This window comes from Haemaphysalis longicornis, unplaced genomic scaffold, assembly GCF_048455015.1.
Source record: "Haemaphysalis longicornis isolate Haplotype H1 unplaced genomic scaffold, Haemaphysalis longicornis Haplotype H1 scaffold_9, whole genome shotgun sequence".
In the NCBI taxonomy this organism is placed as follows: domain Eukaryota; kingdom Metazoa; phylum Arthropoda; class Arachnida; order Ixodida; family Ixodidae; genus Haemaphysalis; species Haemaphysalis longicornis.
Window position 1 is genome coordinate 146,620,157 of NW_027526460.1, and position 20,340 is coordinate 146,640,496.

The 20,340-nt window shown below is 49.3% G+C and overlaps 1 protein-coding gene across 1 annotated transcript in view; it reads right to left on the reverse strand.

Annotated features, from left to right (window-relative positions):
• Positions 1-7,034: 7,034 nt before the first annotated feature.
• Positions 7,035-20,340, reverse strand: part of LOC144153480 (uncharacterized) — a 185,644-nt gene continuing 172,338 nt past the window's right edge. The window contains exon 11 of the mRNA XM_077685122.1: positions 7,035-7,179. Within this exon, the coding sequence (XP_077541248.1) occupies positions 7,035-7,179 (145 nt within the window). The remainder of the gene's footprint in view (positions 7,180-20,340) is intronic.

Consider the following 20,340-nt stretch of genomic DNA (forward strand, 5'->3'; position numbering starts at 1 on the left):
GGGCAGCGATACAGACGACGCGGCTGAGGAGGTGCCTGCTCCCGACATGTTGATTCTTGGTCCTGAAGGACAGGCAGGTGCAGAGCAGGGCAACCGACGCATCTGCAGACAGCTTGGTGGCACTGAACATGTCATTTTTAACTTGCGTTTCTGATTGTGTGTGGTGTGCGGTGTTTGTTTTGTCGGGAGAAAGTTGTTTTGTTGTTGTTTCAAGCAGCATATACTATGCCCTGACGCGGCATTGTTCCCTGTTGAGAAGCTTCTTGTCGTTTTGTGTTTGACATGGTTGTGTGAGGATAACAGAGAAAGTTGCTTTGCTTTCGACCGCTATATACTATGTCTTGACACAGTGTTGCTTGATCTGGTATAGCAGGCCTTGTTGTGATTATAGAGACCGGTCAAGATTCTCTTCAGAAAATTGTGTTTATTACACTGTAACCGTCATTCTGCTCTGAAGCAAATAATGATGATGCATGTACCACAAACAAAAAATAATGAGTATACTGCGGACCCTTCTGGACACATTTAGTTCAGTCCTGTCAAGAGTTATATTATGACATAGCGCAACCATTGCAGGGTGACTTTGTTTGCCGATCTCTGACAGATCATTTTACTTAAGAGAACACGATATGCAAGTATGTATCTCCACTGTTGATGCAAAAAAATAAACAAGCTTAAAATGTTGGACGCTGTCTCTTAACACAGAGTTCACTGTCATGGTTCACTCTGACATTCTCACGATAAGTGGCAAAATGGTCACAAAAGTTTCATTTACCCCACCATTGCCTGTATTCTAGCACTCGGTGCTTTGATGACTGCTTGCTTAGATTTGTGAAGAGTGATGCTGCGATTTTTGCATCATGAAGGACACCTGCTTGTAAAAACTAATTATGATATTCCAACAGCAGCATCTACACAAGTGTATTGAATTTTTTCTCAATAAATCAGAGTGTTAGAAGTTATGTTGAACTGTTTCCTTTTCCCCTGCATGCAGCAGCACCATCCAAGAGTAACCAACACTGAGAACAATAATCATGACAAAATCAACTATAGCATTTCTGTAGTGATGGTACACAGCCTTATTCAAAGTGCACAGAAACCAATGCTATCTTCATTGCAAAAATAAAGGGCACATTGATGTTTGTGATGCAATGCCAAAACATCTTTCTCTACTCCAGCTTGCTAAAGTGCTCATAGTTGACACCTATTCTTTTTGAGGCCCACAGTACTGCTTGTTCGTTCAGGGCCTTCCACGTCCAGCAGCTCTCCAGATCCAGTGTGTCTCAAATAATGTTCATTATGAGCTTAATGGCCAAAAAACAACAAAGGGTTAAAAATTTGGTCTCTATCTTTGTTCACGAAGCGTATTGGGATATACTTTACCTATTTAACCCTCAAGGATAGAGGCATTAAATAGGGAAGTGGAATTACAAAGTATGCTAACGTAAGGATACAGTGCAGGTGCTCAATTACAAAAATTACACCTCATTGCACAGTTGTATCTATGCTTGTAGAAACAAGTGATTATCGCGGATGAAAACAATACCTACGGGAAGGCAGTTTGATTCTCGGGATGTTTTAAGAAAAAAACTGAGCAAAGTACGTCATGTTGCATGATTAAACACCAAATTTGCGGGCGTGGTCAATGTGACGTGATACATGCTGAGGCTGTTGGAGCAGTTCGTCACGCAGAATAGCATGTTAATACAGCTCATGAAACAAAGCTAGGCGGGAAACGTATCCTCGGGACGCTAAGGATTGGAGGTCAGTACTATTTTTCATTGACGTTGCACGTGCAGCCCTGCTTTCATTAAAAAAATTAAAACGAGCTTGCCATGATATTGCAGCGAACCATGCATGGGTTTGTTTATGGTTTGTTTTTACCGCCCGGCCACGCCTGGCTCTGTTATCTGTGTCCGCGAAGCGCGTCTTGCATTCTTTATTTTTATGCCGCACGGGCTATCTGTTTGTCTGTTTCGCCCTAACGGCACTAGCCCAGAATAATTTTCTCTGATCTACAATGTTGTGGATTTCAATGTACGGTTCAAGAAACACTTGTGCCGAAAGATAAAAGCCTTCAGAGCAGGCGCCGCGGCATTCGATTCGACGAAACTCGCCTGCGCAAGTCACTTTGTTGATCGCTCCTTCGCCGCCTCTGTATTCCTTTCAGTTGTTAGGAGAGCACAAGCTCGCTCCAATAAACTTGCTTCTGCTTCAAGACAACTGCGTCATCCTTGGCTTCAGGAAAATATAAGTACGCAATCTGGTCGTGCGCAAAACACGCACAGATACGTTTTGAAAAACGGTTTTAATTCACTGCACAAGCGAGAGTGGCCGAACATAGACATGGCGTTAGAAAAGTGATGAAAATATCATACTCACGTCACAGTCCTCATATATACTGCCCCTTCAGCAACAGTTTTTTCTCCCACTCTAGAGTGGGCGCTCAAGTCTCGAAACTGATGGAATGGTCCTCTCAAGTTGCACGAGAAAGTGCACTGCCATTTACGTCGCTCTTCGTCCTAAGAGAACACCCTGGTGGGACGAAATCTTTGTGCAGTGCCTGCGCTCAGCGTTAAAATATCCCTCCATTAAAAACAGACATGTGATCATCATCACCCTGCTCCGGCGGACGTGTCTTCATCGAGCTCCTGCTTCTTCAATGAATTTCGGGGGTTATTATGCCAACGAAACGCTGAAAACCTCACCAACGCAACGAGAAGCCTGTCCGATCACCACCACTGCAAACGTTTTTTCGGTGAGTGGTTTTGGCGGCACTTTTTCTGAAAACCACGCCGCCGCTTGGCTAGGCCTAACCGGCTATGCCACGCTGCACAGCGGCAGAGGCGGCTATTGACATGCCAGTAACCTGCGGCAACATGGAAATTGTTGAAGGAGAGGTAATTTCTGAAGAGGAGGCCCGCCTCCCGGGATGGAAGCAGCAAACGCGTAAAAAGAAGTGCGAGTTTGAAGAAAATGGCAGAGCGGCTTCTACAATGAGCTTCGGCAGGGACCCGCCGCGCCGCAACGGCAACCCCACGGGCACTCTCAAACGCCTAACGACCGAAGCGAGGCTCCCGAAACTACCTGCGGACCATTTTCGGGTCATCGTCCGCCCGAGGGATGGAATCGATGTAAAGAAAATGGATAAAATGACCTTCATGAAGGCGACCGCTAAGGCCACCGGCGTATCACACGAGCAAGGAAAGCACGACATGCTCTGCCCGAATTACGGGCAGAACATTTACATCATATCGACACCAAGGATGGAGAACGCCAAGGCGTACGTGCAGCTAAAGCAACTTCAGATTGGGGGAAAGACTTACAGAGCGGCGGCATACCTGGCCGCCCAGGAAAATACATGCAAAGGAGTCGTGCGAGAAGTGGGCCTAATGCACACGGACGAAGACCTTGAGAAAATGTTCGTAAACGAGAGGAACCCCACGATACTGGATGCGAAAAGAATCAAGAACTCGAAGACGGTGGTCCTGCTCTTCAATGGAATGAAGGTGCCACGATATGTATTAATGGGAAACTGCCTGGTGCAATGCTCGCTATCCCTTAGACAACATGACGTGTGCTACGCGTTCGGGAAGGCAGGACATCGGGCCGATGTGTGCATCAACCCCATTGGCAATGCCTGCAAGCACTGCGGTACGCAAAACCCACAGGGAGACCCCCAATACACACCGACATGGAGTCTATGCGGAGGGGCACACGCCACCGGAGACAAAAGGTGCAAGACGAGATTCTAACTCCCCTACATTGTGCGACAACGCCGCAGGCAGCGCAGCTGGGAGCGGCGCCACCAGATAGATACACGTGACCAAGTGTTCAAGGGCGAAACAAAACAAACAAGAGACCGCTCCGAGACGCCGCATAGCCACAGGCGCCGCAGCTCCCAACGCAGTCCCAGCGCGAGCGCCGCAGCTGCTGGCCCTCGAAGAGGGCGCTCGCAGTCACGCCAAGGTCACCGCGCCGAAGCCCCGCACCCAAGGAAGAGCCGCTCGCGATCCAAGCGCCGCCGCAGCTCCGTGCGGTGGAGGAGCCCAGGGAACCAGGGACCCGCCGTGGCTCAGGGACCCTGCCGACCGGCCGCGAGGAGGACTGGTGAGGCGAGGCCGCTCAAGGATCCCGCCCGGGAGAACGAGAGCAGGGACACCAGGACCTGGGCCGACAGAGCAGCGGATGCGAGAGCGGACAAACCACCCATGGACGGGGAAGAGAAACAGGTAACGCATGCGGCTTTGCCAGAGCATGTAACAGCACAAATCAAAGGCATAGAGACAATGCTCCAAACGCTAATGAGACAAATTGAGGAACTTAAGGAGGACAACAGAGAAATTAGAGCGGAGATCGCAGAAATGAAACGTAAACAAACCGAAGAGCCAAGATATTACAGTAAAGACAGGAAAGTCGCTAGACGCCGATTAAACAATGGCGAGACAGAAGAGAAAGAGGAGGAATCATTCACGGAAATCCTAGCAGCAATTAACAGACGACTTGACAAAATTGAGGAAAACATTACGAAACAAGGGGAGGAGATTCCAGCACTTTACAGACGTCAATCAGCAATGGAGGGCGCTATGGCAAATTACAACCTCAGAATCAGAGAGGAATCTAGACATACTGAACATAGGGGCATCACCGATCACACGTGCAATGGCACCCAAAACTAAGGAGTTCATTATATGGCAGTGGAATTGTGCGAGCTTTAAGCAAAGAAAAGAAGTCCTTAAGCAATACATACAAGCACAGAAGAAGACACCGCAGGTGATCCTGCTCCAGGAAACACTAGCCGAAAAATGCGATTTCCCGGGATACAGAACGGCCAGCAGACGTGAGCAAGATCATCGAGGTATAGGTACGCTAATCAGCAAGCAATGTTCCTACGTTGAACATCAGATCCAACTGAGAAGCAAAAAATTAGAAGCCCTATTAATTGAAATCATCCCAAATCGAGAATGGAACGCAAGAATATACGTACTCACGTATACAGCCCACCCTCGGACTACCAGCAGACCTTCGCGGAGGTCCTACACAAGGTAGTGGCAGTTTCCAAACACGCCCCGCTGATCGTCGCCGGCGACTTCAACGCGAAGCACGAAGCCTGGGGCTATTCGAGACAGGCCAACACAAGGAAGGGAACCGGACTACTACAAGCCACAATCAACCACTCACTAACTCTAATCACTGACCCCAACTTCCCGACTAGGATAGGTAACTCGGTAGAGTGCAACACGACCCCGGACTTAACATTTGTCCGCAACAACTGGAATGCCACATGGGTTAACCTGCAGGAGAATCTGGGCAGTGACCACGTAATACTCCAAACTAAGATAGAAGCAGAAACTGCCAACCTCGGTACCTGGAAGCACAAAATCATAGACTGGGACGCCTTCAGAAAACGACGCAAAGATGAGAAGCGGGAGGTCAACACCTTCACCTAATTCATCAGGATCATAAAAGACGGTGTCAAAGCGGTCACTAAAGAAATTGAAGCACCGGCGGAGTACGAAGCGATGGACAATAAATTAGCGCACCTGCTAGAAGCCAAAAACGCGCTCAGAAAGAGGTGGGAAACGCAGAAGCTCAATAGGAGACTTCGCAAGAAAATTACGCTCCTCAACAAACAAACAGAAAAGTATGCCAGGGAACTTAACCAGCAGAAGTGGAATGAAAGATGCACACAACCGGACGGCCGTATGAGAGCGGGGGGGAGATGGAATCTCCTCAAACTTCTCATCGACGGTACGCAAACCAAGAGCAATCAACAGATATTGATCGACAGGATCCTACATCAACAGCGCGAGAAAGGTCTAACAGACGACGACATCCTAGAAGAACTAGCGAATACCTACCTCCCCCTTGGGACAAGCGGAGAAGAGGACTACTCGGAGTACAAGGGCGAAGCGAACCCCGGTCTGGACGAGCCGATCTCGGAACAAGAGGTCTGGGAAGCCCTGCAAAACCTAAACTGCAGATCGGCCCCGGGACCCGATGGGATCACCAACACGCTCCTCCACAACCTGGATGCCAAGTCAGTAAGAACGCTGATGAATGCGGCCAACCAGGCCTGGGAAACTGGACATGTTCCTGATGAGTGGAAAACGGCATCAGTGATACTGATCCCCAAACCCGGCAAACCCCTGGGCCCCAACAACATGCGACCCATATCGCTTACGTCCTGCATTGGAAAGGTACTCGAGCACGTCGTACAAAACAGAGTATCGGACTACATCGAGAAACACGATGTCTTCAAGCACAACATGGTGGGTTTCCGGCCTGGGTTATCGACCCATGACGTGATGCTAATGCTGCGCCACCAAATACTCAACAACTACTCCAAAGACGTGAGAGGCGTCCTAGCACTCGACGTAACCAATGCATTCGACACTGTTAAGCACAAATTCATACTTGAAGCCATTTCCAAAGAGAACCTGGGGGCGAAATTCCATTCGTACATTAAGTCGTTCCTCAGAGATCGGAAAGCAACGATCAAGATCGGACTCCTCTAATCACGAGAATTCAAGCTGGGGCCGCAAGGAACACCCCAAGGAGCCGTCTTGTCTCCCTTGCTATTTAACCTCACCGTGAAAGGAGTGTCAGACAGATTAAGTACAATTAAAGGAATCAACCACGCCGTCTATGCAGACGACATCACGGTATGGAGTCTTGGAGGATCGGAAGCAGAAACCGAACACGCCCTGCAGACTGCGCTGGAGATAACGGAGAGCTACATCCGTGACTCGGGTCTCCAGCTGTCGCCGGCGAAATCGGAACTGCTCCTGTACAGGTCTAACTGGAAGGGCGGTAGAGGTCAACCACCCCCTAACCAAACGAACACAAGAATCGAAACACAATACGGGCAAACCATCCCCATAGTAGACACACTGAGGGTCCTCGGGCTAATGATACAATCCCGAGGACAGAATACGAGAACTATAGAAAAGCTCGCCAAGAAATCGGAAGACACAATCCGACTCATCGCACGAGTATCGAACAGACGAGGGGGCTTAACGGAAGACAACCTCCTAAGACTTTACAACGCCTTCCTCATGAGTCACGTACACTACGTCGCAGCAGCGGTAGACTGGGCCAAAACCGAGGTGGTCAAAGTCGACCCGCTCATTAGGAAATGTGTCAAGAGGGTACTTGGTCTCCCTATTAGTGCCAGCACTGAAAAGGTTGAAAGACTGGGTGTACACAACAAACTAACAGAGATCATCGAGGCACAAAGAGAAGCCCAAAAGCAAAGACTCTTAACTACGAGAGCAGGGAGGGCCATACTCCTCACCACGGGGCACATCCCCGAAGATTTTGAAGCATACCAAGTAAAACTCGATGGGAAAACCAGGGAGACCTTCGAAACCAGGCCCATCCCTCGCAACATACACCCGCAATTCAACGAAGGCAGGAGGGCGGCCAGGGCCAAGGCGCTACTGAAAATTGCACAAGAAGGGCAGCGAACGTCGACGTTCGTGGATGCAGCACGATACGGTCGTTCCAACAAATACGTGGCGGTCGTGACCGACCCTGCTGGCAAACTGCTGAACGCAACATCAGTAGTTACCCACAAACCCGCTATCGCAGAACAAGTGGCGATTGCCCTGGCTATGGCCGACCCTTCGAGACCGAACATCTACTCGGACTCAAGGGCAGCAGTCCGTGCGTTCCTCAAAGGAACGATAGCCAAGGAAGCAGCGCGAATCATTAACAACAGAAGCGAGGACTGCAATCACTGCATTACGTGGTTCCCTGCCCACATGGGACATGAAATACATGAGAACATTCCCAACGCCAACGAGATGGCCCACGACTGCGCGCGTGAAATTACCCGCCGCGGCAGCGTAGGACGCTCGACGACCAGCGACTGGGAAGAGTATAGAGATCCGCTACAAACTTTCAACCAGATCACGGCACACTACAAGCTAGAGAGAAAGAAATATCCATCCCCGCACACCAAGCTTCAGTGATCACAATCCACTGCCTTTAGAATGCTCCAAACGGGTACATTCCCCTCGAGAAGCGTATTTAGCCACTTCGCACACGACATACAACCGCACTGCACAAAATGTAGTAGCACCACATGCTCGTTAAACCACATGCTCTGGCAATGCCCTGCGTTACCGCGCGGTGACTTTATAACAGAAAAAGAGTGGGAAGAAGCCCTACAAAGTGAAGAGTACATGACTCAACTCCGGGCTGTCCAGATTGCTTGCGAGAGAGCGGAGGAACAAGGACTTCCGCCCCCTGCGCAAGTGCGGCCCGCATCCGCAGGACGCAGTCACTAAGACTGCCACGGATTTTCTGGACCTCAATAAAGTTCTCTGTCTGTCTGTCTGTCTGTTTAAAAACAACTGTACCGCGCGCAGCGCTCCCTGGGCGCCTAATAACTGAACAAACTAAAAAAATAATTGCGTGTAAACACGTCGCATTAGAAGCAACGGCAGTGCTAGTGAAAACACACAAACAGAAAAGGCTTTTTTATATCTAAACAATTTTAATAATTTCGCTCTAGCAGCATTTCAAAGTTATGAGATTGTCCCCGAAGGCGCTTGACACGCACTTCCGGGACATGACGTATTACCCGCAATGTTTACGTCATTTTGACGTAACGATCATCGGAAGCGCATCAGATCTGCAGAATACGGCCCCTGCTGTCAGATACGCACTGCCGATTCGACAAATTGCTATTTGTTTTCACGCTACATTCCCTTTCCCAGTACGGTACGGTACGATGCAGGACTTTAAAACAAGCTTAACGTCGCTATCCCTAACGACAAACATGGTTTGAACGCCAAGCGTTCTTCCACCGTAAAGCTGGCCGTATCAGAGTCCAATCCTGTGAAGAATTTATTCGTCTGTCGTCTGAGTTTGGACTTTCATCGTTCCTGCAAGGCCGCCGGCTCCTCTGCCGTGCGAATCACTCGCAGTGTTCCAATGACGGCAGCCGGCGATACACTGGCTGGACGAGCTAATCCCTCGGGAGATCGACTTTGATTGGGCTGGCTTCGCGGCGGAAGAAAACTTAGCGCAGCGCTTGAACCAGTTTTATGAGGCAAAGCCTCTTAGGGGCTCGGGCAGTCAGCGTCTCCTGTCGTCGTCGTCGTTTCGTTTAGTCCCGGTACTAAATCACGAGGAACTCGTATTCCCACTTCTCGCGCTAGAACGTAACGCGTACGAAGAGCACACCTTGACACTCGCTTTCCAATGGCTAGCGCTGGAACCCTTAGTGCTTCAAGGACACGAGACTTTTACAGTAGGATACCTCCACCCCAACGGTTTCATATCCCTGAGAAAAAACGCTAAGCCGCCAGGAATACACTTATACACTGCAGGCTTCACTCCTCTGCAGGTTTCACGTTAGTGGAGATAGCCCGGTTTTTCTCGTAAGGCGAATGCGTGTTGGAAAGATTTAGATTTTGGATTTGGGTTCCGACGTCGACGATAATGGCTTTCGGCGAAAGAAAACTTCGCATTTCAAGCATCTTTCACCTCACCCCCACTATCACCATCAATGCCCCTGAAACTTGGCTTTCCTGAAATGCGTTAATGTGTGGACGGTCCCCATCAGTGAGACAAAAAAAGCTTCGCTTAAAAACGTGGCGATATGTTCCTCTCGACGCCTACAGTGATCTAAAAGGTGGGTTCTTTTCCTTTAGGAAAAGACTTCGCAGAACTGACCTAAGAGAGCATTTTTGCCAGACAAAAATCCCACAATTAAAAAAGCTAAAATTGTTGGGGCTGGAGCCAGGATGTGACCGTTGCAAGTCGTGACTTCACCCGCTAGACCACAGAGGTCCCAACACAGCCAACTTTTTTTAGCAGTTGATCAAGAAATTTTAAACAATTATCCCTGAATATTTGTCTTCTTCTGCAACGCAATAGCGTTGTAGAAGAATGGTTCAAAGCTTTCAAGTAGGCGGCAGTATGTGTAACAGGAAGCACCCGGCCTGCATCGACTTCGAAACGGAACATTGCTGGCTTCTGCGCCAACATGCCCACCGAATAAAGTGGACTGGCCAATCCCGGTGACAGGTGCCTACAGCTGCTCATTCCCGATTCACCAATCCCCTTCCGGATGAGTGAATAAGTTAGGCGTTTACTGAATCTTAATGTTTGATAACGTTATGGATTAATTCAAGGAGGTGCCAAGACGTCAATCTCACCGCACCTCGACATGCGTGAAAAAACACTTCGCCGCGTATCTGCTCCTTCCGTTTCAAATGTCGACAAAAGACGATAGTCTTTGCTGACTACTGCCAAGTAAATATCGCCCTTCGCTTTCCCGCTCACCTCTCATGCTGTTTTTCTTGCGTAGCGCTTCTCCCACGGTAAACTCGCTAAACGTTTGCTCCAGTCAATTTAAATTTACCGCGTTCCACTGCTCCAGGCTGGGTGCCTCGATGCTAGCGCTGCCGTAAGCCAGAGACGCGTGTGAATCGAGGCGCCCTACATCAACCTTTACAGAACCGCGTTGCCCTAGTCCACGTGCGTTCCAGGCAGAACGTGGAACCTCTCTAGCGGAACCTTTCGTAAGCGTTGCCGCTTGATTTCTTAAAATGCCGCCAGATGATATAGTGCCGCGAACGAGAGCAGGCGACCGTGTGAATTTTTTTCTGCAGTAGATGTAGTCTTTCATTTCGCAAAAATCAAGCATCTGTGTTTTTTTTCTTTTTATAGCTTACCTATATCTTTATCACCCCCTTTCTCCTCTGTAATCTTTCATCCCCCCTCCACCGCGTCCCCCCAGCACTGGGTTGTATGCAGGTGAGCCCCCAGTTGGGCTCAATAATATCCCCAGTGCACTTCCTTTTCACCCGAATCACCTTGTAGTAGAAGTAGTAGTATAAAGGAACACTAAATATCCGTTGTGTATTAATTTTTAAAGACGATAGTCTTTCTTGGGCTACTTAAACCCAGAAATTTTGGTCTGTCCGTCAGTCTGTCTGCAAATCGATTCCGCCACCCGGCCAAAGTAAAATGCTTACTGCGCAATAGTCTTCTATACTCACAGCCAAATGTAAACGTCTAAGCCCAGTTTATATGTTCATACTTGCCAACTTTATTGAACAAGAAAAATTGGGCCCATCTCCCCGCGAGGGGGACTCGAGTAAATGCGTGGGTGTATTGCGTTAACGTTTAGTGTTTGGGGAGTTGGTGGTAGTGAATGCGTTGTATCAGCAGCTTCTTGACTTAGTTTGAATGAGTCAAGGATATAAGGCGCGTTCGTAGCCTCCCATTCTGTGTCGGCTTTGTGACGCAGTGGGTAGAGCACCATGTACATTGCGTTCCGCCCGCAGGGTCGAGGGATCGAAACCAGGCGCCGGATAGTATTTTTTTTATATATAGTGTAGGGGGAGGGGTGCGGACGACGACTGTGCGGACTACGACTACGGACGTCAACGCGGGTGACATCGTGAGTTACTGAAATGCTCTGCATTTAACAGGACATTACGCAAATATAAGACCGGAAATTAGTACAGAAGGGATATTTAGAGTGTTCCTTAATTAAAAAATTCATGGATGCTTGGTTTTTCGATAGCAAATGATATCCTACATCTACTGCAGAAAACCGCTGCCTGCTGTTCTGTTGCCCGCGCCACCTCCTGGCGGCATATGAGAAATCACGCACCAAAGCAAAGAAAGGCTCCACTAGCTAGATTTCACGTTCTGCTTGCAACGCACGTAGAGCATGGCAACGCGGTTCTGTAAACCTTGAAGTCGGCCGCCTCGATTCACGGGCGTCTCCGCCGTACTGCAGCGCTGGCATCGAGGAACCCCGCCTGTCGCAGTAGAACGCGGTAAATACAAATCGCCTTGAGAAAACCTTTAGTGTGTTTACCTTGGGATGAGCGCGACGGAACAGAAACAGCATGAGAGGTGAGCGGGAAAGCAAAGAGGGGCATTTTCTTGGCAAATGTGTACAAAGACTATCGTGTTTTGACGACATTTTCAACGAAAGGAGGAGGTACGAGGCCAATTTTTTGTCTTATAATTGCGTAATGTCTTCTTGTTCACCAATGTTGAGAAGTATGAACATATAAACCAGACGTACACGTTTATATTTGGCTGTGAGTTTATAAGACTATTGCGCAGACTTCATTTCATTTTGGCCTGGTGGCTGATTCGAGTCACAGACAGACAGACCGACAGACAGACAGACAGACAGACAGACAGACAGACAGACAGACAGACAGACAGACAGACAGACAGACAGACAGACAGACAGACAGACAGACAGACTAAAATTTGTGGGTTTAAGTAGCCCAAGAAAGGCTATCGTCTTTAAAATTCTCCCGCATTAACTAAAGCGTTTGACCAACGGCGCTGGCACCTGGCTACAGAATCTTGCCGCCGATGCTTGCTGCAAAGGTTTTCGCCGAAGGATACCAGAAGGTTACCGCCAGGTCAACACACCCACCCATCATTCCCACAGCTATTTACCACCTCTTATTTGGCCACAGAAAAAAATTATGCAAAAAAACCGGGCAAAATGCCATTATCTTATGTGAAAAACAGATGCGAAGAAAAAATAGAGATCACCGGCATGTCGGTGAGTAATTTGCTCAGAAACTTGCGGGGAGCTTTCAGGCGGAGTTACTTAGCGGAAAACCTTCGAGCGGCTACTTTCTTTTTTTAATTGCGAGAGATTGCGCTACGCATAGCATGAAGTGTTAAAGGTGCAACATTCCAGCAGTTTTGCGCGAAAATTCAAGGAGAAACCGGTACTGGAGTCCACACATCCAACCTTTAAGAGGTCTCCTAGGATGGAGCACTGTGCCTCGAAGGTGTTGAATTAGGGAGTTTGTGAGACATGAGCAAGTTCACAGCAAGTGTTTAACGTCAGCTTCTGGCGTAGGCGTCACACAGAAGGTATACGTGTCCGCAAAGGGGGGTGATATCGGGCCGGCCAGGCTTGAGTGATGATGATGATGATGATGATTCCTATTGGTTTCCCCTTTGAAGCGGGGTGATGACATGTCATCTTACCAAAAAGGACTAATATAACCATGTTTTACACTCTTGGTTTAATACTAGCGCTGCTTATGACAGGCCTAAAGCTTATTAGGCCCGAAATACTTTCTTTTCCCTGTTACAGGTGGTAACTGTCCTAGGCAATATTTCCCTCTCTGCTTTTCGTCCACCAGCAATCTAATCTTCTTTTCGTCCCCTCGACAGCCTTGAAGTTTACTTCCTCTCTGATACCCTTAAATCCTAGGGCTTCTGAAAGCCCAATATTCCCTTCATGTAGATTTGGATGGATACCCTCACATTCTAACACTATGTGCCGCATAGTTTCTGTTTCTTTTCCGCAGACCACACATACCCCATCATTTTGTTTATACTTCCCCACAAAACTCTTAGTTCGCAGGCAACCAGCTCTAGCCTCAAAAAGCAAAGCACTGCCCTGGGAATTATCGTAGAAATTTTCCTTTCTGATGTTCATCTTCTCAGCCCTGTACATCTCTAACGACGTTTTAGCTTCCATTTTTTCCTTCCATTTATTCGTTTCAATCTGCCTTGCCTCTTTTTTGGTTACCTTGGCTGTTTTGGATTCCCGTCTGTTCTTTCCGTATTTCATCGTTAGCCGTCTAGTCTTCCTTAACCACTGCGTGTCCACGCTTTTCAAGTATAGGTACCTAAAAACCTTAGCTGCCCACCTTCGTTGATCCATTGCCCTCAACCTCATCTCAAAGCATATTTTACTTTGAGCTTCTCTAACTTCAAACGACGCCCAGCCCATATCTCCCTGAACTGCTTCGTTAGTTGTTTTTCCATGCGCGCCTAAGGCCAAACGTCCTACCGTTCTCTGGTTTACTTCAAGGCCTAATAGAACGTCTGATTTTAAGCAGAGTACAGCATTCGCTAACGTGAGGCCCGGAACCATTACTCCTTCCAACATTCCTCTTACTACTTCATATTTGTTATACCCCCACAGAGCTCTATGCTTCATTATAGCTCCGTTTCGCTTTCCCTTAACCTTAAGTTGTTCCTCGTGAGTACTTAAGTAGTTATCCCCTTCGTTTATCCACACTCCCAAATATTTATATTCCTTCACTCTAGGTAATTCGCCTTGCTGGATAGAGTAACTGGATAGAGTAACTGGAGTAACTGCCGGGGATAACGCCACCCCATTTCGAAGCCTCCACAACAAGACCATCACGAGTTGAGGGGAAAGCCTCTGCGAAACCGTTACTGTATTTTTTCCCTATTTTACCACATCATCCTATCCCACATTTCCCCTTCTCTCTTTCCACCCGACTGCCCACATTGTCACACCCCTCTCAACCCCTACCATCTCGTCTTCTCCTGCCCCCAAAACCCACATCCCCACCCCTCCCGTTCCCCTGAGCAGTGGGAGTCTGAGCTGACCAGCTCCGCACCGGAATGCCAGGTCGCCCTGGTGTGGCGCGCACTGGAGGCAGTCCGGACAAGAGGCCTCCTGGCTTAGGAAAGTAACCACGCCCTTCTACCCCTTCCCTTTGGCTGGTAAAATGTTTTGCCACCACCATTTGCCGATATCGGACAAAGAAATGGTTATTAATTATTTGTTTACCAAGGTTCCACAGTCATTAGTACCCACACAAGACAGTTTGTTCGAAAATCTCTTCACGACGCCTTTAATCCACCCACAGGTGCCCGTCTATATTTTGCTTTGTTTAGCTCGCCCGCGTGGCTGTTTTAAAATGATGATAATAAATTCTTTTATTAGGAAGGGCAGGACCAAAGGTCGCTGGAGGGGGGAAGTGGGGGAGTAGGGAGGGAGGTAGGCGCCCCCTAAATCACGCTCGCCAGGCCACTGGCAACGCCAAACTGGGCTAAGGTCACCAGGTGTTCAAGAATGCCCCTATGTTCGAGAATGCCCCTATGTAATGCTTCTTTATCTTAATTTTGAAAAACATTATGATTCAGTCTATGAATATCAAAAGCAGAGCAGTGCAGAACAAGATGTTCCATGTTAGCTTCACACACAGCGTGACAAAAGGTACATGTGCAGGGGGCAGGGGTGCCAATGCCCTTCTTCCGGTCAGCAAGTGTCTGCCATTTATGGGTGATATGAGGTGTAGTGGCCATGTTGGCAAGTACTTTGTTGATAAATATTTCTTGCGATCGTCTGAGGGTAAATCCTTAAAGATTTGTGGAGGAGTGCTGCTTTTTAATCTCTCGCGGTGAAGAAACCGAAGGTAGCGTCGTACTCGCGCCATTTCGAAGTGGCCGCCTGGTAGCGAGTCTGCGTAGGGATGGTCGCGGTGGTCGGGAGATCCGCGCAGGAGATGCTGGAGATGAACAGGTAAAACTCCAGATTGTGAGGTGGTATGACCATGTGCCACCTCGTTACCAACCCCGTGATCCCCGACGTGTCCCGGCGTCCAGGTGACCCGTCGTTCCTCAGCATGTGCTGGAGTACTCTGGCGGATGCGTTGAGCAGTGGCGTCCTCTGTTTTTGGGTCCCCAATGCTACGTAGCGCCTTAAATGAGTCTATATATGACGGAAGGCCTGGTGTCGTCCCTGTGAGCTGTCCAGATAGCCAAAAGTTCTGCTTGTGCAGGTGTTGCCTGGTCCAGCGTGCAGACGTAACGTCTGGCTTCTTTGGTCGAGGGTTTGTACCAGGCCAAGGCCAGGCGAAATCCATCGAGAGCGGCGTCATAAATACTGCATTGGCGTTGTGCTGATTGTGCCTATGAGAGAGGTGCTCTGTGGCTGAATTGGCGTCATTTATGGGGGGCGTGCCAGCCTTGGAGGGGTGCAGGGTGGGAAACCCAGGGTGGTTGTTTCGCCAGGGCTGACCAGGTCTTCTCTACAGACTCGTCGGGTGTCCCAAAGCAAGTTGTCTTGGCCCTGTATCGTGAGGTGCAGTCGGTTGTCCAAGGACGATTGAGCGCTTCTGAGGATGTCCCCGATTAGTGGTTGGGGTGCAAGGTCCCGAAGCTTCCGTAGATCGGTGAACTTGAGAGGGCCCGTGATAGACCGAAGGATGTGTCGGTGGAGAACTTGCAATGTCTTTTCAGCTGTTTTCGACAGGGTTACGCCTATACCCCAATGGTAATATTGCCAATTGCAATAGATCTCAAAAGGATAGGCATGCTGTCTGTCGTGTTCCGCCGAACTTGTTGGAAACGCGTTTGATTGCGTGTTGGACAGCGGGACATTGATTTTTGAGTTCCATGATCCAATGGTGGCCCGTGTTGCAGTGTGTATAGGAATACCGAGAATTTTGGCATGCCCGTGCTTAGTCTTGATTTCATGTTGCTGCAGTGTTAAGGTTATTGCCTCCCATTCCAGGAGGGCACTCCGCCTTCCATTGACACAGAAGAGTTCCGTTTTCTCCGGCGCTAAGGTGAGTCCTAGTTCTGGAAGAGTTTCCTCAAGTGCAATTGACGCAGCCTGGAGCTCGGTGGCCATACCTTCAATATTCCCACTGTACTCCCGTCCTTCTGTTCAAATGGTGATGTCCGCATAAATGCTGTAGCGGGCACCACTATTGGTTCGAAGTTTTTGGGCCACAGCACTCATGGCTACATTGAAGGGCAGGGGACCCAGAATCGATCCCTGAGGGACACCACGATCGAGATAATATGTCACAGGCTGGACACTGCTGGTGCTCCGAAGTCGAATTGATCAGACCTCCAGGAATCTGAAAATACAATCAAAAACACGCTGACTGGGGTAAATCCCGGCCAGATTAGACAGAATGTGTTCCTGCTTGACATTGTCGAATGCTTTCTTTATGTCGACTGCCAGGATGTAGTCTGGTGTTCCTTTCTTGAGTTTCGGCTCAGGACCCTGCGAAGCAGCCAGAGGTTATTATGAGTTCTCATGTTGCGTTTAACACCCGGTCTGGGTTTTACACCCGGCCTGAGACGGGTGTAAGCCTGGATTGCAATATTCTATGTCGTGGGTTATCCTGGTGTGTATCATTATTTTCCACGAGTTTGCATATGGTTGGTGTCAGCGATATGGGGCGAAGATTGGTGACTTTTGTCCAGTCCTTTCACGGTTTAGGTTTCGGATTAATAATTGAAAGGCGTATGTGGTCTGGGACTATTCCCATAGTCCACTGCTCATTTATGATTTTCAGCAGAGCTGTCTCAGAGTCTTAGGTTAAGTTTCGCAACATCTTCCAAGTGATACCGTCATGTCCCACTGCCGAGTCACTTCTGCCATGCTTAAGGGTGGCATGAAGTTCTCCCAGCGTGAAGGGGGCGTCAATTATGCGTTTGTAGACTCCAGCTTGGGTGTTTCGGTGAGAGCAGGTGGTGGGAGGCTGGCGTGATGAAAAAAAAGATTTAATGATTTCCTCTTCGAGCGTGTCGGTGTCGCGGCGGAGAGTAAGAGTTTCTAGCGGGGAAGGACCTCTACCTTTGTTGAGCATTTTGCGGATGATTGCCCATAGCTGCTTCATTCCTTTAGCTTTGCCGAGCCACTCATAGGTAGAGACCCATTGAGCTCTACTGAGTTCTTCCCCGTGCTGCTTGATGAGCTTGTAGGTGTCTGATACGACGGAGGGTTTGATATCTTTTACTGTTGGTCTTGTACTGATGTGTGAGCTAATTAGCTTTCTTCCACAGTGCTATCATCCTAGAATCGGCGAGTCCCTTGTCTTCTTCGCCCACTGTTTCTCCGGTTGCAGAGCTCAGATTGCTTCGCATAAACTGAACGAACTCTTCAACGGTGTGGAATTAAGCTCCTATGCCATCTCGGAAGTGAGACCAGTTTACGGCTCGGGTGGTTGTACGCTGCTTGCAACTTTTTTTATTGATGGTAACAATAATGGGATAGTGATGACTGACCCATGTTGAAAAGTGCGTCTGCCAATGCTTGATTGCTTTCAGGGAGGAAATGGTGGCGTCAGGCGTAGTGCCGGCTTGTTTCGCATGGAGCCCTGCTTGGGTGTGTACTCCCCTTGTGTTGCAGATATGAAGCGGTAATAGCTCCAGTTGATCAGCCAGGAGGCGTCCTCTCAAATCAGTGGTGGCACATCCCCAGATACGATGTTTGGCGTTGAAGTCTCCGCCTATGACGATTTGGGTGCCACCAGCTTCGTGCACTAATTTTGGTATCCAGCGTTACTCGCCCGGCAATGTGGTGCCGCTATTCGGTCGGTGATATACAGAGTAAACCAAAAGCGAGTGCTGTCTGCTTGTGCCGGGGAGCCCAACCTTGAATGCCACATTCTCTCTGTATTGATTGCTTTCCTGTGAAGTCTGCATGAGAATTGCAGTGCATGACTTCTGGACTAATACTGCTGTCTGGCCTTTCTGTGAGGAAACAGGCTCTATGCACCTTCTGGAGCAGTAGGTGATAGCTGGGTGCATGAATGTGATAATTTTGCAACGAAACTTTGCCTCTAGTTTGCTTTAGAAGAATAATCAGGGGTTTGTATTGGTGTACATGATATTTTATTGCCTAAAAATTTGGAGAGATGCTCGTACAGTTCCACTGTATGCATATATTTGTTTTCATGATTGGTCCCTGCTGCGATGACGGGCGCGTCGGTAGTTTCTCTTGCATTCCTCTACGTTAGCTTTCAATTGGGCTTGCTCCCGTTCGTTGGTTTCTTTGTGCTCCTTAAGTAATTCGTCCTGTTTTTCTAAGGCCCCTTCAATTGCCTCCGTACGGGAGTTCCTTTTTAATTTCGTGATTGTATCCAGTGGCAAGTTCCTTTGCTCAAGAGGGAGAGGTGAGTTTTGTGGCTCTTCTTGCATCTTGGGTAACTGCGTCTTGGGAGCCTGGGTCTTGGGTTCCTGCGCTACATGCGATAGCGCACTTGGTTGCGACGTAGCCTTAGATTACGACGGTCGTTCTAGGGAGGTTAAGTGAGGTTTCTTGGGGAGGTAATCCAGCCGAAGTTGTAGCCTTTGCGATTCGCACTGGGTTGATTGCTGGCTGCTTACGGTGCCCTTGAGAGGCCTGCATCCAAGACATGATCTGTTTTTGCATTGCTGCAAATTTTTGCGGAATGAAGCTTTCCATTTGTTGTTGGAGCTTGCCAAGGGCAGCTGCCGAAACAACCTGGCCTTGCTCGACACACGCGGCCCAAGCCTCAGTCTTGCTGTTGTTTACAGCCTTCTTCAAGGCCGTTACCTGGGAATATGACTTGAGGGGGCTCCTGCATTTTTAAATGCGAATGCATTTCTTAGTCGAGCCATGTCAGGCGCCGTGCGGCGTCCACGCTCCCGCAGGTGTTATCTCTCCGCTCTCACCCCCTCTCCCATAGCAACAGCTGCGAGCGCGCGCGCTCCTCCTCTCCCCTAGCAACCGGAGCAGGTGGTGCGGGCGGATCAGCGGCGAGTGAGTGGAGAGGAGGAGCGCGCTAGGGCGTGTGAGGGCGCTGGCATCACGGGAGCTCGCCGGAGCTCCCGCGTGTGTGGGAGAGTGTAGGCGAGGGTAGGCGCGGTGCTTCGGTGCTTCTCCTCTCGACGCTCGCCCCACTCTCCCGTTCGCTCGGTCGCAAGTATATATAAATGGAATGTCTGCCGGCAACGTTACCTCGAGCAAGAAGTGTAATACAATCCAGTTCGAGCATTACACCTCTCGCTGGAGGTGACGTCACTGTAGTGGCTTCAACGTCATCTTCAACCGGAGGAGAAGAAGAAGTGGAAGACAAGGCTGCGAAGCGAAGAGCGCGTGATGCCGAACGCAAGCGCTTGAAGCGAGCTGCCGACGCCGAACTCCGTGCTCGGGAAGCCGCTGCGAAACGCCAACGCCGAGCCGAAGACCCCGAAATACGTGTTCGACATGTGCATTCGCATTTCCTCACGATTCCCTTCGGGGAGGTGGGGTGAATTTTTTTTGCTAACACTGACGCCAGCTCTCGGGATTCAGCTTCAGCGCGAGGGCTTTTTTTTGGTGCTGATGACATTTCGGCTTTCCAGGCTCAGGTTGGGGAGGTGGAATCCAGCGAAATGTGACCTGCAGCTTGGCAGGCTACGCAGAACGGCGACCAAGACGAGGAGCCATGGTAGCGACTGTGACAAAGAAAGATAGCCACGCCTCGAGCCTCACTCTCAACAACGTCTCGACGCTACAGGCCGAAGAGGTAGCTATTGCGCTGGCAATAACGCAGACCCCAGCGGAAGTGATAATCACAGATTCACAGTCAGCGTGTAGGAGCTACCTCCAAGGCCGCATCTCGTGCATCGCCATGAAGATCCTCGGCCAGAACCCTCCGAGGAAAAGGGTGTCGATTGTTTGGACACCAGCTCACGCTTCCCTCTGCGGTAATGTCTTTGCTCATGAGACTGCTCGAGGTCTGACCAACCGAGCGCCGCGAGAAAGTTGGCTTGAGACAGCGATCCCTGTAACGTCATACCAGGAGGTGACCCAATTCT